Below are 24,325 nucleotides of genomic sequence, written 5' to 3'. Positions count from 1 at the left end.
TGTTAAAATCCCACCCTAACCAAGTTCAAGAACTGCTGGTTTAATCTATCAAGTAGGAAACAAATCCTGAAAAATGTGCACCATTATGCGACAATTCATTCTGACGTTGCTGGTCAAAGAAGGTCAATGAGGACTAGGGGCTTGCTTTTTTACTTAACCTTGTTCTTGTTAACGAAAAGGGGGATTTCCAGTTTCTGAATTTCAGGTGGCCATCTTTGCTTCCTGCGCTTACCCAAAATGGCAACCCAGTTGACTGATCCCAGCGAGCATAAGCAGGTCCCTTACCTGGTGTGTTGCTGGAGGTGGGAAAGTTGGCGGAAGGATTTCTCGCAGTAGGAGCAGTGATAGGGCTTGACGCCCAGGTGGATGCGCAAATGCTGCGCCAGGTAGGAGGCGTTGGCGAAGGACTTGGAGCAGTGGGGGCACTTGTGGGGCTTGGCCTCTGTGTGGGACTTGGAGTGGATCTGCATCTCCGACTTGGTGAAGAAAGTCAGGGGGCAGACTTTACACCTGGAGACAGTTAAGGACAAGAAGGGGGAGGGGGAGGCGTTTCAAAGACACAATTCTGCATCAAAACATAATCACGACCATCATTTATTTCTTTACTTGATATCTTCAATGTCCTGCAGTGAAGCAGCTTGGACAGGATAACCCTTGGCATCCTCTCCAACTCTGCCATTCCATGATTCTATACAGTGGTACCTCAGGTTAAGAACTTAATTCGTTCTGGAGGTCCGTTCTTAACCTGAAACTGTTCTTAACCTGAAGCACCACTTTAGCTAATGGGGCCTCCTGCTGCTGCCGTGCCACTGGAGCACAATTTCTGTTCTCGTCCTGAAGCAAAGTTCTTAACCTGAGGTAATATTTCTGGCTTAGCGGAGCCTGTAACCTGAAGCGTATGTAACCTGAAGCGTCTGTAACCCGAGGTACCACTGTATATAGATATCCTGCCTTTCTCCCAAGTTGGGATTCATGGCAGCTTCCAGCATCACAAAACATCATTATAAAATAGAATGAAATAAAACCCAGTTAAAAAACATCCATTAAAATACGCCTAAACACATTTAGAACCAGGAATAAAAATGTAAGCTGCCCTGACAGCAGCCTAGTGGCCAGCATCACCTGCTCCTTGGTTTCTAAAGGTCTGTCTGAGCAGGAAAGTCGTGGCTCATTAGTTCACTGTAGCCTACTCTGACTGGCAGCAGCTCCCTAGCAAGCACATCCAACAAGCTGCCGCTTTTGTGTACAGCTTTTGGACTTCTCTGAGGCATTTCCTCTGCACACCATGGGTGGGAAGCTATTTCCAGCTCCATGGGTCAGACCATCATCAGGATTGGTCAAATTTGAGAGGTCAGCCGCCTATCTGTCAATAATGCAGCATCCTTACTGCATCACACGACTGAAAAGTGGCTGGCCCCACCCACCCAAAGCCCATTGGTGGGAGTGTCTCCTCCTGCTCACTGATTGGTTCATAGAGCCCAGTATTATTTACTCTGACTGAAAGCAGCTCTCCAGGCTTTTTTCCAGGCAGGGGGCATTCCCAGCCCTCCCTGGAGATGCCATTGCGGGTTGAACCCGGGGCCTTGTGCACACAAAGCAGCTGCTCTGCCGCTGAGCTGCACCCATCCTCCTATCTCGAGTTTAAACTGGCACAGTCCAAGAACAGTGACCCTCTTCCTGACATAATTTTCATTTGATTTTACAAGTATTAAAATTGTAAAAAATAACCTAACACATATCCACAATTAAGAGATTCCTCCGAATCTCTGACTTCCCACCTTCCCCTCTAGGTCTTCTGTTATTAAAACTTTTCCACTGCATCTTTTTCTGTACTCCATTTTTTTTAATAACTTCATTATCTCCACAATACCCGTTACATTACAAGTGTTACTGCAATCCTGCTAATGTTTTCATCTGTTTACAGTGGTCTCCAAGATAAATTATACATTTTCCCCATTCCTTACTAAAGTTTTGGTCTTCTTGGTTCCTGAGCTTTCCAGTCCTAAACCTGTTCATCCTTTGTATGCCATTCCAACATCAATCTGTACATTTCTGACAGTAATTTTATATTGTTTGCTAACAGATCGTGTTGAAACCTTGAGATTTCATAACTGAAAACCCCTCTTTTTATCCATTTTGAAGACACCATTGACCCTATTTCTGTACACAGAATCACAGAGTTGAAAGGGACCCCCAAGAGCCATCTAGTCCACCCTCCACCAGGTCTCCCCACCCCACTCCCCCACCCACGCTGGCGGCAGAGTGTTAACCCCTTCCCTCCCACGCACCTGTACGTCTTCCCCTCTTTGCCGATGTCGCCCGAAGCCAAGATGGGGTAGGGCACCACCAGGACGGGGGGCCCCGTGGGGTTCTCCGCCTTGATCTTCTTGCGGCCGCGCTCCGCCTTGGGTGCTCCCCCCAGCAGGCTGTGACCCTGAATAGTCTTGATGGAGTCCAAGAGTGGGGGGCTGGTGATCCCTGAGATGAGGGTGGGCGAAGAGGCAATGAGACGGCTCTGTGTGGTGGAGGTGGGGGTGGAGGGGGTGCTGGTGCCCGTCCCAGCGCTGGATTCCGAGGTGCTGACGGCCGTGGCGCGGGACCCCAGCCCCAAACCTGGAAGACAGAAGCCAGGGGCGGAGGGAGAGGACAGCTTAAGACAAGCCCCAGAACATGCCAGGAAGGCTGAGGGGGAAGGTCTTTGGCAACAGCTCAGAGTAGTAGTGGTTCATAAGCATTTGCCAGCACCAAATGTGGAGGCAGAGCATAGCAATTGTGACTGGCAGCCACCCATGGCCCTCTCCTCCGTGGATTTGTCTCTTGTGAAGCCGTCCAGGTTAGTGGCCATCGCTCCCTCCTGTGGGAGGGAGTTCCGTAGTTTAACTACGCCCTGTGTGGAAAGAGTCCTTTCTTTTCTCTGTTCTGAATCTTCCAACGTTCAGATTCACCGGATGTTCACATGTTCTGGTCTTAGGAGAGAGCCGTCTCCTCTCACCGGTAAGGCACAAGCTTGAGCTTCGGAATACAGCATGATCACATCTTACTCAAACCATTGAACAGCCACCAACAGCAGGTGGCAGGGAGGGAGAGAGAAAGAGAACATCCAGCACTCCCAGACCCAGTGCCCCTAGCTTAAATAATAATAATAATAATAAATTTTATTTATATCCCGCTCTCCCCAGCCGAAGCCGGGCTCAGGGCAGCTAACAATAAAACAGTACAACAGTACTTTTTAAAATAAAAAAATAAAATTTACAAATTTACAAACAATCATCAAGCAAGTAAACAAAAATCCATAAATTTCCATGGACTTCCCCCCTCCCCTTTGTGGGTCCTTATGTTTACTTTTTTCCCTCCTGTATCTTCTCTGTTAATCCAGTTTTATTAAATCTCCATTACAACAACAGTTCAACGTTTAACAAACATCATTCCAATCCTACTAATTATTTTAATTGTTTACAGTGATTTTTAAGGTAAATTATATATATTTCCCATTCCTGATTAAAATTTTGGTCTTCCTGATTCCAGCTTTAATAATAATAATAATAATAATAATAATAATAATAATAATACTCCGCCCATCTGGCTGGGTTTCCCCAGCCACTCTGGGCGGCTCCCAACAGAATACGAAAAACACGATAAAACATCAAACATTAAAAACTTCCCTAAACAGGGCTGCCTTCAGATGTCTTCTAAAAGTCAGATAGTAGTTTATTTCCTTGACAACTGATGGGAGGGCATTCCACAGGGCAGATGCCACTACTGAGAAGGCCCTCTGCCTTTGAAGCCACTACTGAGAAGGCCCTCTGCCTTTGAAGCCTTGCTTGCATTTATCTTGCAGGATTTCAACCAGCTGGCCTTCAACCATGTATGCTTGAAATTGCGCAAGTTAAATGGGAATAAGATGTGGTCGCGCCGTGTGTGTGTACACATTACATCACAAGCTGCTCAAAAAGCACACACTTGTTCTGGGCTTGCAGAAAATTCACTGCCTAGACATAGTCCCAGTTTGGGACTGCCCCCTCTTCCCAGCGCCTGTTTGCCCCCGGCTTACCTGTGACGGTGCTGGTGGCTGGGCGTGCGTGCAGGGCCACGTCGGGCTGGGGGACCGCCTGAGGGTGCAACCCGGGGACCTGCTGCAGCTTGGGGATAGACATGATGGACTGGCTCCCCTCGGCAGGTGAGGGGGGCACCAGCAGAGGCTGCTGGGAAGACACGGAAGTCGGGGGCAGGTGTGGGGGCCGGATCTTCTCTGCCATGAGCTGCTCCTTGATCTTGTTGATGAGAACTAGATTGTCCAGCTGAAGGGGGAAGAAGAACAAAAAGGTTATCGAGCAGCAAAGGGAGGAGTGTGCACTTTTCTTGTGGACAAAGGTGTGGGCAAGTATGTAGAAGGGCAGCAGCTCAGTGGTTAGAGCACCTGCTTTGCATGCAGAAGGCCTCATGTTCAATCTTGGCATCTTGAACCACAAGGAGTAAGTGTAGACAATAGGGATGAGGAAGAAATTCAGTTTGGGCTTTAACGCAGATCTACCTAATTTGCACTTCTTTTTAAACATCTTTATTGAAACTTCAAAAAGTACATAATTGTATGTGCACTAAACATGGTGAGACGTAAATAAAAGAGAGAGAAAGAAACAGAACACGTGTACCCAATTTTCACTTCTTGAAACAACATGTGGGCTGAAATACAGGGACTCCTTTGAAATTCCCATTCCTCCAAATTTTGTAATAAAGTTCTCCAACAAAAAACATGTACAAAAATTGTATACAAAAATTAGTATCTGAAGAAGTGTGCATGCACACGAAAGCTCATACCAAGAACTGACTTAGTTGGTCTTTAAGGTGCTACTGGAAGGAATTTGTTTTGTTTTGACTATGGCAGACCAACACGGCTACCCATCTGTAACTGGAACTATGGAAGGTATCTGAAGAAGTGTGCATGCACACGAAAGCTCATACCAAGAACTGACTTAGTTGGTCTTTAAGGTGCTACTGGAAGGAATTTGTTTTGTTTTGACTATGGCAGACCAACACGGCTACCTATCTGTAACCAAAAATTGTATGTATTAGTGAACAGAACACACAAAAATTCATTATATTGGAGAAAACTGCTTGCAAAAATGAGCAATTCACATTAAAATGGGTTTTCAGGAGGACTTCTTAAAAATAAATTTTCAAATGGATGCATGAATGATGTGAACTTAAGACTTGAAAAATGAAAAAACAGAAACCAACAAATCTGTTTATTCTTCCTAGACAATACTGAGCTAGACCAACCGAGGGGTCTGACACAGCGTCAGGCAGCTTCCTATGCTCCTCTGAAGATCTGGGGGTATGTGTGGACTAGAAACTTTAGAAGACCTTGTATGTTTGGAGAACAGGTCCTTACCTGGCTGGGCATCGTGGGAGGGGGTGGCCAGAAGTAGGGGTTGTTAAAGCGCGGCTCCGCCATCCTGCGGGGAAAGCAAAAGAAGAGGGAGAGAGGTGGTTATGGTGGGTTAGGACTGGCCGTGGTGGCAAAAGACATGCTCACACCTCTGGGAAGGAAAAACACATTCCCACTCCCCGCTCCCCAAATGACGGGCAACTCAGCCCTAGCCTCAGGAGAGAGCCAAAGAGGGCGATGATCCAATCATAGAGGAGGAGTAATAAAATAAGAAAGGACCAAGTCATTCTTAACACTTTCATCACTTCACTAACTTGATTTGGGGGTCAAATACTCTCCAGTTTAGTCAAAATTAAAAAAACACAGGAGATTAATTTAACCATGACTCCCGTTTCATGTAATAAACACACACACACAGAGCCAAGCCCCTGCTACTATTCCCCTCATATTAACCCCTCCCCAGCTTCCCTTTCCAACCCTATGTAGCTACTAAGCTCGCTTTTCACTTTCCCAATCCCATTTTTTGTGTGTGAAAATCCCGGATTGTGATGCAGCACTACAAATCTGCAAGTGGTGGCTGCGTGACCACAGCCTTATACTTTTATGCATATAGGAAGATAATGACATAGTATTCAGCATGATTGTTTATGGAGCACAACTAGACAGGGGTGGTATTTGGGGTCCATAATGACCTTGTCTTGGTGTCATTCACAGACGCCTAATCCCTTCCTCATACATCTTCCCCTTCAGATCAAAAACTGCTAGGGTATGGTCTGAAGACACACTTCCTGCTGACCACTTTGCCTGGGTCAGGTCAGTGCCTAAATGGATGACCAGGTCTTCCCTTTCGGCCCATGATGGAAGAAAGGTGGGATGTAAATGTGAGAAACTGATGATTTAATGGTTAAGGTCTCTTTGCCTTAATTGTTTCAACATAAGTCTAGTCGGTATCAAAAAGGCTGGGGCCATTTCAACCTCCAATGCCTTGAACCTGCAGTCAATTCCCTCACCCCAAATTCGTTTTAATCAGCTTTTGAACTGGGTGGCCTTTTAGGGTAACCATCAATTTTTTATTATATTAAAAAAAAAATGGGAGGCAGTACCAAACAATTAACCCCTTTACTGTAGGGAAAATATAGTGTTATGAAGCAGCACAGCCTAGGAGAAATTGCTTTGCCACTTTTTATATGACAGAATCATAGAATCTTAGGTTTGGAAGGGACCCAGGGGTCATCTAGTCCAACACCCTGCAATGAAGGAATCTCAGCTAAAGCATCCCTGGTAGAGGATTGTTTTTAAGCTATTTATAAACCCACATTATGTGGGAGGACAAAACTATGGTCTGGAGACTTGTCAGTGGTCCAGGTGGTCCCGAGTCATATAAAAAAATGACAAGGAAGGGCAGACATCTAAAGTTGATTCAACAGAAGCTTTAGGCTGCATTCCTATTCACACTTACCTGGGTGTAAGCCCCACCGGTCTCAATGGGGCTTACTTTTGAGTAGACATGTATAGGCTTGCCCTGCCAGTTAAATAAATGGTGGGAAACAATTCATTTTAATCGGGGAGAACAATTTTAAATCAGCAGGGTTAAGAATTAAGGACACACTTGCCTATTTATTCAAATATTTGAGACTTTTCTGGACTGCGAATTGCTCCCACAATAGTGAATTGATAACTACAGACAAACAGAGTTGGTCTTTGCTTCTACAATGGATGGCAGCTTAGAAAATGTATTATTTAATTGTTTTTGTCTCAGGATCTGTTTGAAGGCCCACAAGGCCACCCCTCTGCTAAGGCTAATGGCTGGATGAGTGCCCCACCTGGGATTTCATGAGGGAAGAAAGGTTGGATTTCAATGTAAGAAAATAGCTGGCTAAATAAAATTATCCTGCGGTTCCTTCAATAAATATTGCTCTTTACTATTTATAAATATTGTTCTTTACTATTTATATATACACAGATTGATAGTAATAAATACAGTGGTGCCCCGCAAGACGAACGCCTCGCAAGACGGAAAACCCGCTAGACGAAAGGGTTTTCCGTTTTGGAGGCGCTTCGCAAGACGAATTTCCCTATGGGCTTGCTTCGCAAGACGACAGCCCATAGGGAAATCTCCGGGACAGTGGGGAAGCGCAGCTCGTCTTCCCCGCTGTCCTCGGACCTCCTCCGAAGCCTGGCGGCGGGGCGGGGACACCTCCTCCCGCCGCCGGGCTTCGGAAGGATGCCCCGATGCCGGGCGGCGAGGCGGGAACGCCTCCCCCCGCCACCCGGCATCGGAACGATGTCCCGAAGCCGAGCGGCGGGGCGGGAAAGTCTCCCCCCCCCCGCCCGGCATCGGAACGATGTCCCGAAGCCGGGCGGCGGGGCGGGAAAGTCTCCCCCCGCCGCCCGGCATCGGAACGATGTCCCGAAGCCGGGCGGCGGGGCGGGAACGCCTCCCCCCGCCGCCCGGCTTCGGGGCGGGAAAGCCTCCCCCCGCCGCCCGGCTTCGGGGCGGGAAAGCCTCCCCCCGCCGCCCGGCTTCGGGGCATCGTCCCGATGCCGGGCGGCGGGGCAGGAACGCCTCCCCCCGCCGCCCGGCTTCGGGGCATCGTCCCGATGCCGGGCGGCGGGGCGAGAAAGCCTCCCCCCGCTGCCTGGCATCGGAACGATGTCCCGAAGCCGGGCGGCGGGGCCGCGAAGCCTGGGCGCGCTGGCAACTCTCCGCAAGGAGCGCTCCCGCTGCTTGCGGAGAGGTCCGCGAAGCCTGTCCTGGACCTCTTCTGAAGGCAGGCGGGGGGCAAAAGTCTTTGTCCCCCCTGCTTGCCTTCCCAGGGGCTTTTAAATCGCCCGGACAGCGGAGAAGTCCTCCGCTGTCCCGGGCGATTTTAAAATGCCGCCCGCCAGAAGTGGTCGGGGGAAGGCGGTTTCCATAGGAACGCATTAATTGATTTTCAATGCATTCCTATGGAAAACCGTGCATCGCAAGACGAAAAACTCGCAAGACGAAGAGACTTGCGGAACGAATTAATTTCGTCTTGCGAGGCACCACTGTAAATAAATCCACAAACCCCAAAGCGGCTTAAAAAATATAAAACAATAAAATTGTCACTAAGGAAAATGAACAACAATAATTGAAAACTTTTGAAGAGTTAAACAATAGACTAAAAAACCAATTAAAACTCACACGAACTTTATAGAACATCTAGACAGGCTTGTCTAAACACAAATGTTTTTAGTAGGTGCCTGCCTGATCTCAACAGGCAGGGAGTTCCAAAGTGCAGGTGCTGCCACACTAAAAGACCGAGTTATTGCAAATGCAGAATAGATGTTATGCAGCACTTGTAACAGAGTCAGTTCCACCAATCGAAGCCACTGAGTGGGTTCAAATGGGGGAAGGTGCTCTTCCCCCCACCCCCAAAAAATGTCATCTGCACTGAGATTTGATAAGAAGCAGCATTCTTATTTAACAAGTGTATTGTCTGGAATTAAACCTTTTTAAAATGCTTTAGCTGGATGATTCTCTAACTAAGCCCCGCCATTTCCAAATTGTGCTAATCGTGCTCGGGGAGGGGGTAACTAAGGAGAGGAAAGTGAGGCCAGGAGTTGTGGGGGTCCTCAGGAATGGGGTGGGAATACTGGCTAATGGCTCCTTGGTTCCGTAACCCTCCTAGTAAGTTCCAAGTCAGCAAACGCAGACTGAAATCCCATATACTTCACCTCTGTATTCTAATAATAGCCATGAAGATACGCAACAGAAACCACATACAAGTTTAAAATGTGAGATATCGGCTAACTATTACAGAAAGATGTTTTCTTAAACTGCTCGCATAAGCCTGGCTGCACCGAACAGTTTTCAGCAAACGTTGAAAGGTTAAAACAGACCACACACGCTAAATCTTGTTGTTCTACAGGCCTAGGCAGACGACACTAAAGGCTCAGTTTTGTGGCACTGTCAAATGTGCCCAATGAACCCAGGGAATGACCTAGGATCCTCCTGCAGATGATTGAAGTGATCAAGTTGGGATAAAAGGGTTCAGGCGATCCCTAGGTGCCCTGGACCCAAGTTGTTCAGGATTTTGTAAATAGCAAACACAACCCCAATTTCCCAGCATTTGACTCCCTTCCAAATAAATAAAACAAGTGCTTCCAGGAGCTGAATTATGCACCCAGTCGCCACATGCCACCCTTGCAGGACAACGGTATGTCGGAAAAAAACAAAACACACCTTTCTCTAAAGCGGGATACAATTACTCTGCAATGTGTGAACATGACAATCTAGTACCACACAGATACACTTCCGAAGCTGGCCTGGAGATCCCTGTTGCATGCCTATGTCATCATCTACCATGGAAGCCTGTTGCTAGGCAGACTCAAACTTTTAAAATAAAATAAGTAACCACGGCTGAAGGATGCTGCTAGTCTGGGGACCAAATGCTGTAAATGCGCGGAGAGCTTACAAAACGCTTAAAATAATAGGGTTGTCCCACCCCTCCGAAAAAATGCAACCATGCCAACAAAGTCTATTTTTGTCTCTGCTCAACAATACAGTTTTCGACGACGCCCCTTTAACGCAAACACCACCAGTATTTTGTATGGAAGGTAAAACGCGGCTTCTACTGTTCCAATCCATGTTTAAAACCCAGGTTGGAAGCATCTAGATGAGTCCTGTGCTCTTCAGATGCTTTTGACTACAACTCCCATCAGCCCCAAAAGTATCTTGGGGGGGGGGTGTACCAGGCTGAGAAAGACAGGTTTGCGGGGAGGTGTGTGTCAAAGGACAGTAGTAGGGGATGAAGCTGACTGGGGAAAAACAAGAGACCCTTTTATTTTGATGTGTTCATAGCCAGAGAGGCAAAATGCAAGATGCTACACTGCAGGAAAGTAACTCAAAGAGAAATTACGGGGTAGCAGCGACCACTTGGGACAAGATCCCTCCCAGCAAGGCAATCAAAGTTAGCAATGCGTATGGGGTTTCACGGCCCCTGTCTAACTTTGCCAACTGCAGAGCACCACAGATGCCAGTCTGAAAATAAATTCTTAGAAAAGGTAGCACATATTCATTGTATACATACATATGTATATGTAACTATATATATACACACACACACACACACACACACACACATACACACACACACACACACAGAGAGAGAGAGAGAGAGAGAGAGAGAGAGAGAGAGAGAGAGAGAGAAATGCAAATTTAGGTCAACTTTCAAAAGGAGTGAGGATAACCCCAAATTCTGTCTCTTGCTGCAATGATTTACTGTGAAGTGCCAACAGGAATTGTGGGCCCCCGACTTTAATTTGTTCTGGAAAACTAAGAAAACTCCTGCTGCCCTTTAAACAAAGATTTCTTTAAAGCTTTAAAAAAAATTAACTGGGGGAAGGGCATCAGATTCAGGGGGCCCAGGTCACCCCATCAAACTGCCTTCCCAGAGACCATCAATTTAGTCCTTTTCTAGCTAGCAAAATAACTCTTCCAGGACAGAGGTTGTGGGCAGACTACAGGCTTGTAGACTCTGATTTGTTCTTTGCTAGAATCTTGAGGGCTAGTGACTAGGTAGAAAAAAACAATAAACTGCTGCTATACTTTGAAGAGCAAAAAAGAGGACACATTTGTCAACTACTTTTAACTATGGATCGCTATGATGACTCTAATTTTACACGCCCATGAAAAAGAGGCCATATCCCAGAAAAAGAGGACACAGGGTAACCCTAAATCGTAAGGAATAAAGGTGCCTCTGAGCATGATCCAAGCTCACAAGTCCTTTCATCAAGTGAAGTGCAGTGGAAATGTTCCCCAAACACAACATTTATGTGTTTATTTATTTAGCTGGATTTAAATAACGCTTGGTCATCGAAACTTCTAAGCTGTTTACATTAAAATTCCAATTTCTAAGCTCAGTTAGGAACAATTGCAAATATAATATTAGACAAGCATGTCGGTTTCAACACATTTAGCTTTGTTTACTAAACACAAGCAAACCAGACCTGCTAAATTCAATCCCTGCCTAAGGCTGGGCATCAAAACATTTCCGCTGCAAAGTTATCTATGGATTCTACTATTCTATCCAAGGCAAAATAAATAAATAAGAAATATTTGCACAGGAAAACTTTCCAAATCCAAATATTTTACAGCAAAATGGAAAGAATAATAACAATAATCCAACGCAAGTTACCGTATTTTTCGCTCTATAACACGCACCTGACCATAACACGCACATCGTTTTTAGAGGAGGAAAACAAGGGAAAAAACATTCTGAATGAAACAGTGGATGTATCATTTTTGTGCTTCATGCTGTGGCCACAGACATGTGATCTGATGGTGAATTTGGGCTGACCCAATGCAAAAATCCTGAGAATCCCTGTGCATCCATGGTTTGTAACCACGTTTTTGCACCATTGCAGCCCCAGGCAACAGTGGGTGCGTGATTTTTTGGGGGCAGGCTGTAGCCATGGACATGCTATGTGCTCTGATGGTGAATTTGGGCTGACCCAATGCAAAGATCCTGAGGATCCATGTGGATCCATGGTTTGTAACCACGTTTTTGCACCATTGCAGCCCCAGGCAACAGTGGGTATGTGATTTGGGGGGGGCAGGCTGTAGCCATGGACATGCTATGTGATCTGATGGTGAATTTGGGGTGACCCAATGCCAAAATCCTGAGAATTCCTGTGGATCCATGCTTTTTAACCACATTTTTGCACCATTGCAGCCCCAGGCAACAGTGGGTGCGTGATTTTGGGGGGGCAGGCTGTAGCCATGGACATGCTATGTGATCTGATGGTGAATTTGGGGTGACCCAATGCAAGGATCCTGAGAATCCCTGGGGATCCATGCTTTTTAACCACATTTTTGCACCATTGCAGCCCCAGGCAACAGTGGGTGCGTGATTTTTTTGGTGCAGGCTGTAGCCATGGACATGCTATGTGATCTGATGGTGAATTTGGGGTGACCCAATGCAAGGATCCTGAGAATCCCTGTGGATCCATGCTTTTAAACCACATTTTTGCACCACTGCAGCCCCAAGCAACAGTGGGTGCCTGATTTTTTTGGTGCAGGCTGTAGCCATGGACATGCTATGTGATCTGATGGTGAATTTGGGGTGACCCAATGCAAAGATCCTGAGGATCCCTGTGGATCCATGCTTTGTAACCACATTTTAAGTGGGGAGCGAAGGAAAAACAAAGAAGGGACATTAGAGGGGTGTGCAGAGAAGCAGCTGGCTAAGAATGCAGGAGAGGGATTTAACGGGAGGGAGGAAAGAAAGGCAAAAGTTTCCCCCCACCCAAGCCAGCCATCTCTCTCTCTCTCTCTCTCTCTCTCTCTCTCTCTCTCTCTCTCTCTCTCTCTCCCTCCCTCCCTCCCCCTCTCTCGCCCTCCCCCCCTCTCTCCCTCCCCCTCCCCCCTCTCTCTCCCTTCCCCCCTCTCTCTCCCTCTCCCCCAGCAGCACCGGAGCTTGCCTGGAGGGGAGGGGCTTTCCCTGCTCTTTGTTCCGTTTCAGCAAACACAGCAACGAAACAGAGGGGGGTGGGCAGTAAGACCCTGAGGCAGAATGCAGGAAAGCAGCCGCTTCCTCTTTTCAGGTTTCGCTTCTCCGTGCAGCGTGCAGCGCCGCGATTTGATTTTTGCATGATTTTTCGGCTCCAGGGACCACACATTCGCTCTATAACACGCACAGACATTTCCCCTTCCTTTTTAGAAGAAAAAATCTGCGTGTTATAGAAGGAAAAATACGGTACTGTCATTCGCATAAAAAGCATTTCCGGAAATGTTTTTTCCAGTTCAAAACCTTTCAAGAAAGTTTCACCTTCTACACCAAACCCACTATTTTTCAGTAGCCTAATTTAGGGGATAGATAGCATGTGAACTGGCAGACCTACGGAGCGAGATGGGGGCAGGGAGCGGGGGGGGGGGAGATCTACAGCATCCTCTGACCAGAAGCAAGCAAGACCTAGCCATCATCTGGTTAAGTCCTGCCTCGAGGACCCTTACAGCCAAGGGGCCTCACAGTCAGGTCAGCAGATATATACGTACATAAAGAAAGACGCAACACAAACCCATTTTAGCTCAGGCACTATGACCAGGCCTGGCCCCAAAGCCCAGCACCCTTGGGCAGCTACTATGCCTCTCCTGCTCTCATAGGACTGATTGCTCTCACCCACTTTGTGCTGCAGGAATTTTTTTATCAGGGCAAAGGAATTCAGCACTGAGTTTGGGAGTTTCCCACTCCAAAAATGAAAAGTGTCCGTACGACAATTTTATTACTGATCATTTACTTAAATCATTTCTGTCCATCTCTTCAGCCCCCAAAAGCTCTGAGAGTGACTTCACAAATGCAAAGCAATGCGTGCTCCATGCTTAGAGCACCTGCATTGCATGCAAGAGCCCTCAGGTTTAATCCCTGGTACTGGCAACCCCAGATCTACTACGGTATATTAATCCACATTTTTTACTGCCGTGTAGTGGGAGACTGAACGCAGACCTGTTTGAGATCTTGACCTCCCAACTCTAAGGCTTAATACTGATGGACAAACCGGCAATCTACGTCCGAAAGAGTCGATCAGGTGGGGAAGCCACTACTTTTCAATAAACCTTGCATGCTTTTATTTTATATGCAATGTTGATAAAACGTGATTACAGGCCTCCGAAGACACACGGCAACTTGTGGAATGATACCTTTGTTTAAAAATGGAAATGACCTATAAGTGAAATGTAATTCAACAGACATTTGGTGCTTCTGTGCAAGGTGGGTAGTCTTGTTGAATTTCAATAAGTGAGAACAGCTGGGAAAATAATCCACAATTTAATTTATTTATTTTTAAAAAGTGGGAGGGCTCAAACTGAGGACGAGATTGCCACTCACCCAGGTTCTAATCTTCCATGCTAACATCTACTAGCCACAATAACTGCACATAACCTCTAATTTGCGGAAATGTCCTTTAGAGGAAGGGCAGTAGATCAATGGTGGAACATCTGCAAAGGATCCCAGGTCTTGTCCCCAAGAGCATCTCCAGGTAAGGTATGAGAATGCCCCCTGCCTGACACCTTGGAGAGCTACTTGCCAAGTCAGTGTGGACCATACTGAGCTAGGATGGACCGGTGATCTGACTTCCACATAAGACATCTTCCTAGGTTCTACATTCCAAGGCAGTTATACCTCTCGAATACCAAGATACTTTGGGGAGAGACCACCCCCTTCCTACTCTGCTTGAGATCTCCCAGAAAGGCACCTCGCTTTGCCACCACGGGAAACAGAATCCCGATGGATTCCCAATCTCGGTTCCCCCTTCAGGTGTCCTGCACCCCAGCTCCCATCAGCCCCTTGTCAGTGTGGCCACCAGTGAGGAACAATGGGAGCTGCAGACCCAAAAGATCTGCAGGGTAGCGGAAATGCTGGACAAGTGAGCTCCTGGTCTCAGTTGGCAATGCAACAGCATATCTGCCAGGACTAAGGAAGGTATTTTCGGCCCACAAGGCCAGGGGCCAAATGCCAGGGTGGGAAGAGGCAAAAGCAGGCCAGAGAACACGTGCAATGCTTACATTTTAGCCATGCAAAAAGCTGCAAGTTTCTTCGTAGCCCATCTCTCTGTCCAGGCAAGCACAGAGGCCGTTAGCAGAGTCCCTGCCAGGCAAAAGCACTTTGGAAGGGCATGAAGCAGGGCACAGGGAGAGTCCTGGGGGGCAGATCAAGAGGTGTGGAGGGCCACATTTGGCCCATGGGCTGGACGGAGAGGAAGGACTGCTTTTGGGGGCCTGTTATACCAGGGAGAGGAGTCGTTTTCAAGGTTCACGCAGCCAGGGCCCCGCTGCAGCCCTGCAAAAAGGGAAGACATTAGCAGCGCCATGGTTCGTACTCACAGGCTGGCCTCGGAAGCCCGGTGGCCGCAGCTGCCCGAGGAGACGTGAAGATGGTGCTCCAGGCTGGCGGGCGGCAGACGGTCCCCCGCTGGTGCAGGCAGGTACGAGCACCAGTGCCCAGGGCTGGCCTGGGGGTTTCACAGGCCTTCGCCAGCTCCTACCCAACTGTTGTTAAAACAAGCTAGGGCCCCATGTGGGACTGCTCTGCTTTTGAGGCCCCCTCTGTCTCGCCTTGCTGAAATAAAGAGAAATAAATAAGATGTTTTGTTTCCCCCCCACGCAGAAATGGCAGGTTCGCTGGTGGGAAGGGATGCCCTGGCAAACACTGACCAACCCCTGGAGAGAGAGAGAGAGAACCAAGCTGAGCTTTTGAGCTGCGGCTGGTCCTGTAAGCCCCACATAGCTCAATGGAACCTCCAAGTCCAGAGGAAGTCTACCTCTCAAGCCCTGGGGAGCAGCAAATCGTGGAGGGAAATGCCAGTTGGGACCACGCAGTACGGGCTATTTGCACCACCTTTCTCTGATTTTGCAACTGAGGTGTTTTGACTGCAGGAAAAGACTTGATTCAAAATAGTGCTTGTGCGTATAGAACTGATGAGGAAAAATGAATGGCGAAGGAGCCCAGTGTTGGGTAGTGCCAGTTAGAGAGGCAATGTGGTGTAGTGGTTAGAGGTCTGAGTGACGGACTAAGACCTGGGACAGAGCAGGGTTCAAATTCCCCCCCTCAGCCACGAAGCTCAACTTGGAGTCCTGTCACTGTCTCTCAGCCCAAGTTACCTCACAGGGTTGTTGTGATAAAGACAAAGACATTTTTTTGTGTGTGTGTGGGGGGGGACTGTATATGCCACTTCAAGCTTCTTAGAGAAACAGTGAGATATAAACGCAATACAGTGGTACCTCGGGTTCCATACACTTCAGGATGAGAACAAAAATCGTGCAGCAGCAGCGCAACAGCAGGAGAGGCCCCATTAGCTAAAGTGGTGCTTCAGGTTAAGAACAGTTTCAGGTTAAGAACGGACCTCCGGAATGAATTAAGTACGTAACCAGAGGTACCACTGTATATAAATAAAACTTGGAGCTGGCACCTGGAATGACAGGGCATCAGAAAAAATTATTGCTCAAAAATTTAAAAGACTAAGCACAAGATTGGAGAGCAACTGGAGAGGAAAAGCGGTGTCGGGGGTGGCGCTCCTAAAAGGATTAAGTAACAAATTAAGCTCTCCTGTCACCTCTCTTGTAAAAGGGAGCCAATCTCTAGAGATTGAGCCTTGGCCTGGAACTACAAATGCTGCCAAACGTAGCTGTGGATGGCAGCCCTGGGCTGTATCCAACCAAATCCTACTTAGAATACACCCACTGAAATCAATGAACCTAGGGCAGGAATGTCCATTCATTTCAGTGTGTCTACTCTGAGTAGGACTATCACTGTCTCTCCCACGTTCCAGCGTGCTATATCATGTGTATTCATCAGGCTGCCAATGGGGTCTCAGAGGCCCCCGCATACAATGTCAGAATAGGGTAACCAAAACCATCAAAGGGAGATGGAGCTACTCCCCCATGAAGAAATGCTGTAGCACTTGGGACTTTTTAGGTTACAGAAAAGGCGAGTGAGAGGCAGCACGATATTGTATTTTAGTGTTCTGTTGGAAGCTGCCCAGAGTGGCAGGGGAAACCCAGTAACATGGGCGGGGAATTAATTAAATAATAATAATAATAATAATAATAATAATAATAATAATAATACACATTTATAAAATTAAATGTGGCATGGAGAGAGTGGATAGGGATTGGCCTGATCCAGCAGGCTCTTCTTAAGTTTAGTTAATGCCAAAGCCAGCGAAACAGAGAATGTGCATCCTCAAAACGTGTCCGCAATTTTTCTGCAACAAACAGGTGTTGCAGTTGCACACAAGTCTAGCCAACAGGAAACCTGCAAGCAAGACCCAAGCACAAGAGCGCTCTTCCCTCCTGTATTTCTGTGAGCCTGCTCAATCAGGCCAATGGCCCATCTAGTCCAGCATCCTGTTCTTACAGATGGCCCATTGGGAAGCTGGACACGAGTGAAACAGCACTCTGTCCATCTGTGATTTCTAGAAACTGGTGTTCAGAGGCATGCTGCCTCCGACTGTGAATGCACAGCTTAGCCTTTATGGCTACTAGGGTTGTTACTAATGAAAACGAACCCTGAACATTCAAGGAGGGGAAGAAACACACACAGGGCTACAGTCCCGAGCTAGTGAAGCCCAGATTCTGGACTCTGCTTCTGGATCACTTGTACTGCATCAGGCATGCAAATAGCCACTGGCCTGGTAACAATCGGCTCCATGCAGAGGAAACTTACAAAAACTGATTTCTACTATCTCATTTCCTTTCTTCTTAAAATTATATTGAATATACAACTCAAAGAGAGAATGAGCATAATGCAAACACAAGAAAATCTACCATTCAAGATCTGAAGTTGCATGAATCTATTTTCACCAATTCGATGAGTTTGTCAAGGTTAGGAAACTGCTGAATCGTAAACCCTGAAAAGCAAATTCTTTCTAAGGGTAGAAAGGTTTTCCCTCTCTTCCAGCAGAAGCAAAGCTTTACTTTACCAGTGCCATATCATCCTAGTCCACAAGGAGCCCCCTAGAACCTAATGCAACATCTGGAATGTTCAACCAGCCAGCAGGTCTTTTCCTTCTAGCTACAAATCACTGAGATAGATAGGTCTGGGCAAGTGGGAGAGTAATTTTTAAGGTCTCAAACGGCACAGCTGCCTCCAGTTCCAGATGTTGGCACAGATCCAATCTGCCTATAGTAATGTCTCTATCCATCAGCATCTTCCTGTTATTTGAGATCTGCTGGTGTCCCCGCTTTGCATGATTTAAAACCAGGTGGGGTTCAAGCAGAGCTCTCTTGGTGGTGGCACCACAGCTGCGGAACCGGCTTCTGCATCTGAGGCTGCACCTTTGTAACTCCCTCCCAGTAGAGCTGTAATGGGAGGCTACTCTCCAAGCTTTATAGAAATTCCTTCATTGGCTTTCCCCTGAATAATATTCTGTCCCACTGACTGGTTGGAGGCTGGAATATGGTGGTGCTATTTGTGTTCTGAGTCTGTTCTTGTTTTCCTTCTGTTTTATTCTTAGGTTTCCTTCCTGGTTTCAGTCACGCTAATTTTTCTTTTTACTTGTCTTTATTGTGATGCGATGCTTCAGGTGGTCTTCCCCCAGAGAAGGAACATATATTTAAAAATAAATAAATGCTAATAAATAAAGCAAGCATCCGCATTCTAAGCTGCGCTGGGCTTTAAATTTGAGCACACACACCTTGAGTTTGGTGGCATATTGGCAGCCAGGTGGAACTCCTTTAGAACTGGTGTGACACGTCCCTGGCAAGCTGGCTTGCTTAACAACCTATCTGCTGATTTTTGCCCTGGCTGCAGCTTCCGAGCCAAGCAGACAGCATTGCAAAAGTCCAACCTTGCAGTTCCCAGCGAACGGATCAAGTAGTTAAACAATGGCATTTGCTGCCTGAGCTGCATCACTAATTTAGGCGGCTTCAAAGGCGTGGAGGTAGGTTTTGGAGAAATTAAGGGGGGGGGAAGCTGTCAATGGCTACTTTCCATGGTGACTGTAAGCTTCCAGCAGGAGCAGTCTATCTGATGCACCAGAATTAGGCAGCATTACTCTGAAAGGCCCACAAACCACCTCAGTTTACCCTGCTGAGGAACAGGTGGGCGAGCCTGGCGTAAAAATAGCTGCTGAGGCACTAGGTGGCAAAATGTATGTTCGCAGGGAATACCAAAAGGCAGCCTGTGGGCTGTTTCCTAGAGACTTCCTGTGCTCTCTCCTGAGCCCTTCCAGTGACTTGGGCTTGATAGGGAAGCCCATCAATTGGTTGCCAAGCAACCACTCTGTCTGTTAACTCACCCTAGGCCAAAGATGAGGAACCGGAAGCACTCCAGCTCCCATCACCTCCAGCAGTTGGTCCTGCTTTCTGGGCTGATGGCAGCTGGAGGCCTACCACATCTGGGAGAAGCCCTCACAGGCTCTCCACCTCTGTGTCAGGCTGCTGAGGTGGCCGCCTCAGGCAAATTGGCTGGGATGTCAAGTAGTTAGCCCTTTGATTAATTAATTGCTGCCAGAGACAGGATTTCTGGGATTTTTCTGCCAGGTGTCTAAATAAACTCAATCTGCTCTGGGTACAAAGCACTTTGGGTGATGCCATAACTCAGAGCAGGCCCACTGCAATCGGGGAACTGTAGGTCACATCCACACCATTCCTTTAAAGCATGAGGATCCCACTTTGAACAATTCCTGGAGTTTCCTGGGAAGAACTGATTGTTAAACCACAACCACAAAATAACTTGCAACCATAAAACTAAGATGGGTCCTAAAAATATTTGGTTTGCTTGAACAATGACTTATGGTCATTATAGACGAGATGTGAAAGGCCCCCTCTTTTTTCCTTCCTACTATATGGCACCCCAAATATCCTCATGTCACCCCATCTATTTCTTCATCCTTCCAATCACTTTGCCACATGAAGCGCTGAAGAGCCCAGTTTCTTTTCATTCCAAGTCTTGAAACGAACCCTGAAAAGCAGCTTGCCTCTTCAGCACGTGCCAGGAAAATCCCAATAGGACCCATGGAAGGCCTCAGAGCCTACCAGAAACTGCACAGTGGGCCACTTGTAGCCCCAAACCCAACATTTTAAGAGAAACTACCCATTAGCAGGGAAACAACAGGGTTCCCAAACTTATATCCCCCCCAAATTTTAATGCACGGGTGGGCAAGATTTACTGAGTGGGAGATGGGTGCTTAACTCAGATGTTGAGAAAGTTGATGCGAGTCTTAAATCTGCTTTTAGTCTTGTTATTTCAACTTTTTGAATATCTTCAATTATTGCTATCAGTTTTTTTTAAAGTAATAATTTTATTCTTTCATCTTTTCTGTTAACTGCTTTGAGGTTTTTCTAAAAAAAAATTGAGTAGCTGAATATCAAATACTAGAGAGTAGCAACATTTAACTATTCTTCCCTGGTCTGTATGATTTATGCCGGAATAACTTGCAGCTAACTAAACGTTTGAGCTGGAAATATGACCCTGCAATTATTGTTATTCATTTATTATTTTGTTTATTGTTTATTAATTTACTGTTTGTTTATTATTTATTAATTGAATTGAGTTGATTATTTATTTATTAAATTGAGTTGCCAAAGGCAACTCAAAGCAACTTCCAACCAAATAAACAAACAAAACCCCAGATACATTAAAACCAAAACAAACAAACAAACCAATTAATTAAACTAATACATTAAAAATACATTTAAAAACATTCTCCCACACTCTAAAAGGCCAGAGAAGACCGAAGGCCTGGCTAAAGAGGAAAGTTTTTGCCTGATGCCTAAAGATATGTAACAAGAGCCTCCCCAGGGACAGTATTCCTCAAATGAGGAGCCACCACTGAAAAGGCCCCTTCTCGTGTTGCCACTCCCCCGATCTCCCATGGAAGAGCCACACGAAAGAGGGTTCAAGACCTGGTTTGGTTCATATGGAAAGAGGTTGTCCTTAAGCTTCTTAACTGCTCCCAATCCTGCTCCTTAATTCTACAACTGAGAATTAGTTGCTTTTGAATCTGTACACCAGGGATGGGGAGCCTGAATGCCCTCTGCATGTGCCTCCCTGGACTCCCAACTCCAATCAGTCCCAGCAATGGCCAGTGAGCCGCAGAAGAGGCAGCCTACAGCAAGCCAACATCTAAGCCTCAGCCCCAACCACAATACAGAGAGGATAATACCAGCCAGCCTTGCAGGGCATTCATGTACCTAAAACTCCAGTATGCTGCAAACCCTTCTAAGCATCATCATCACAATATTATCTCTATATATTGGGAGTGGGGCTCAAGCTTCAAATTTCACAAAAAGCAACAAAGTGGTTCGTTTTGAAACCAGCCCATAGTTACGCTCCCAAGGAGAGTGTATCAACGCAGACAGCTGTGTGGATCTGCGACATAGAATATTAGATGGGCGACAGGTGAGCCTGTTGGAATTTGGCTGCAGCAAGGTGGGCGAACAGATGTGGACCTGGGATCACAACCTTGATCAGCCAGGCAGCACAATTGCAATGCTACACAGAGTTACCCGAGAAACTTCTGTGAACTCAGAGGAGCTCACTTCTGACCACGTTGCTCTAACTTGTAGGAGGACACATTTGAGCACAAGCCCACTGGAAGTTGGAACTGCATCGCTGGAAGGAACCACAAGGGTCATCTAGGCCAACCCCCTACAATGCAGGAATCACATCTGAAGAATCCCTGACTGAAGGTCACCCAACTTTGGCTTAAGAACTTCAAATGAAGGTGAGTCCACCACTTTCCGAGGGAGTCTGTTCTGCTGTTGAACACACCAGAAAGTTCTTCCTCATGTTTAGTCAGAATCTCCTTTCTCATCATTTGAATCCACTGGTTTGGTTCCCACCCTCTGAAGCAGCAGAAAACAATACTGCTCCATTTTCGATGTGATAGCCCTTCAGAGATTTGAAGATGACCATCATATCACCTGTCGGTCTTCTCTTCTCCAGGCTAAACATGCGGCCTTTAACTTCTAAACAGAAATGCAAACCATCTCCCAAGGTCTTGCCATTTAAACTGCAACCATGAATTAGGAGCATGGGAACCGGTGTATATACGGAGCCAGACAACTGGTTCACTTGGCTCAGGGTCTACACCAAATTCCAGTGGCTCTCCAGGATTTGAGGAAGGCGACAATCACAGCCCTACCTAGGGACGCCATTTGGGGACTGAACTCAGGGGCTTCTGCATAAAAAGCAGATGTTCTACCTTTTGAGTATCTCCTCCATTATTTTCCTTATTCTTCAACCCCCTCTACACCAGCCTCCTCCGATTTGCTGCCCACCATATATTGTTGAATTCTTGCCACCATCAGCCAGCAAGGCCAAATGGTCAGCGATGATGGGCACTGTAGCCCCAGATTTTTCAAAGGCTGGCACAGACTGGTCTATACTAATCAGTAGTAAAACTTGAAAGCCTCATTATCATCTCATCCATTTGCCAGAACCAGGAGGGTTCCTCTGTTAACCCTGGCACTCTAGCAGACACCAGCGCTCTGAGAAAAAAAAGAAAGCCCAGAGTTAAGTTCTTCCCACTATTCCTGCTCCACTAAATATATGATCAAAGGGAGATCATCTGTTGATCCACCTTATATGAGCAGCAAGGGAACCATGCAACTGTCACATGCAGCTTTAGAAACTCAAGATATATTATCTAAGTGCCAAAACGCACCTTAAACCTAGGTTACGGTCATCACAACAGAATGTTCAGGCACCATTTTTCTCCATTGATGTTTGCGGTTGTTGTTATAATTATTATTATTATTAATTTCATTTCTATATTGCTTTATATTTTAACGAACAACTCTCAAAAACACATTCAAATCAAACAATGCAGAGTAAAACAAATCCAAGCTGCAAGGAAAACATTTCAGATCCTTCTCTAAGTGACCTTTTGCTTTCCTCAGTCGCCAACCTGCCCCCCCCCCGAGATCTCCACATGGTCGCAACTGGACCTGCGCCTGAAGCAAAACGCGCCTGGCTAATTTCGAACACTGGTTGCTCTAGTGGCCTGATCCACTAGAGCTCTCCTCATGTCCTTATGTTTAAATGGAAGGAACAAATGTCTCCGGCTGGCCCACATGCGCTTGGTCAACAACAACCATCCTGTACAAGCATGATGCCGGAGCTGTTTCCTCAGCTAGGAGCAAGAACCTCTTGCTCTCATGTGCAACCCAGTCGCCCTTTCCCATAAGCCATTTATCTACCCGCCTGTCTCCCCTAAGTTCGGTTTAATGGCCGTATTCAGCGTGGCAATGCACTGCCGTTTACTCCATTTGCCCTCATCGACTGGCTGTTTTAGTTCACACCACCAACCATCCTAAGCATCTCCCACCAGGAAGGGGAACGCACAAGAAGCATTTCCCTCAAAATAAGTCGCTTTGCCAAGGCCTCTCTGCTGGAGGAGGGGAACCAAGTGCCCTTTCCCACAGAATCTTCCAGCAAGAGGCAAGACAAAAGGCTCCATCAAAGCCTTGGTTGCTGGTCACTCTGTGGAGGGGAGAGGGTGTGTTTGGCCCCGTGGACCATTTTTGTGAGGGAAAAGAGAATGGGCCGGGGGGGGGGGGGAGTTCTCCATGAGGAAGCCCATCTGGGTCAAGTTGGGAACAAGAGAAATAACAGCAAGCACACAGCATGCAAACCAAACATTTATTGGCTTTTCTACCAGTGTTATACTGGTAAAGGGTGGAAAAATTAACCGTTGCACTGAACATCAGGTCCTTCATTCATTCCCCTACAAATATATCCACGACCAGGATTAGGCCCAATTTGTTCACGAACGCATTGTTTGATACATAAGGCCCTCATTCTTCCCACAACCCAAAACCAGTTTTTCTAAGAATTACGAACCCAGAAGTCTACTTCTGTAGGAGTCACTGTTTGGGATGCAACTCCCTACTGGAAGCCTGAGGTGGTTACCAATGCAGAGATGCAACAGCCAGCCTCCTTTAGAGTGTTGGTGATTTTGGTTTCCAGTCTACACTGGGAATGATCCCATCACACCAAATTATGAGACTCTGTAGAGTTGCCTATCCCCAGGAAGCAAGACCTGAGTTGTAAATAATGCAGAGACACAACGAGCAACCTCCTCCCTGGAGATTCTCATTCTTAGCAGCACATTACCGGTTCTCCTGCAGTAGACACTTTGGGAATTAGTGGGGTATTCTTTTGGCTTCTCCCCATAATCACATAACTTTAAGCATCAGGTCTGTATTTGTTCATGAATACATGGTCTGAAACCGCAGCTCCTAAACATGAAGGAGAGCCCAGTTCTCAGAGATGGAGCCCCCTTCCCCAAAACACAACAGTAACATGAATGATCAGCCAAATTAACACAGAACAGGAAATACCAAGCCAATTCCTCTTGGGGTAAGGAGTCCGGTATTATTGAGAAGAGCTCTGTATGATCCGAAAGCTTGCAAACTCATACACCAACATTAGTGGGCCTTGCTTGAAGAGCCAAAACCACAGCATCTCT

The 24,325-nt window shown here is 46.7% G+C and overlaps 1 protein-coding gene across 8 annotated transcripts in view; it reads right to left on the bottom strand.

Moving 5' to 3' along the window:
• Nucleotides 1-24,325, bottom strand: part of ZNF362 (zinc finger protein 362) — a 209,924-nt gene that overhangs the window by 3,834 nt on the left and 181,765 nt on the right. For 6 of the 8 annotated variants that reach the window (XM_081871129.1, XM_081871124.1, XM_081871130.1 and 3 more), the window contains exons 2-5: nucleotides 5,390-5,453; nucleotides 4,052-4,298; nucleotides 2,289-2,613; nucleotides 286-510 (exon numbers count right to left, since the gene is read on the bottom strand). In XM_081871129.1, coding sequence (XP_081727255.1) covers nucleotides 286-510; nucleotides 2,289-2,613; nucleotides 4,052-4,298; nucleotides 5,390-5,452 — 860 coding nt within the window. In that variant the 5' untranslated portion in view covers nucleotide 5,453. Of the gene's footprint in view, nucleotides 1-285; nucleotides 511-2,288; nucleotides 2,614-4,051; nucleotides 4,299-5,389; nucleotides 5,454-15,233; nucleotides 16,131-18,544; nucleotides 22,834-24,325 lie in introns of those variants that run through there. The other 2 variants (XM_081871126.1, XM_081871123.1) reach the window with 2 other exon arrangements.

This window comes from Podarcis erhardii (assembly GCF_964252035.2).
Source record: "Podarcis erhardii genome assembly, chromosome: 7".
Lineage (NCBI taxonomy): Eukaryota > Metazoa > Chordata > Lepidosauria > Squamata > Lacertidae > Podarcis > Podarcis erhardii.
Note: the sequence above shows the minus strand (reverse complement) of the source record. Positions and strands in the feature narration are given on the sequence as shown.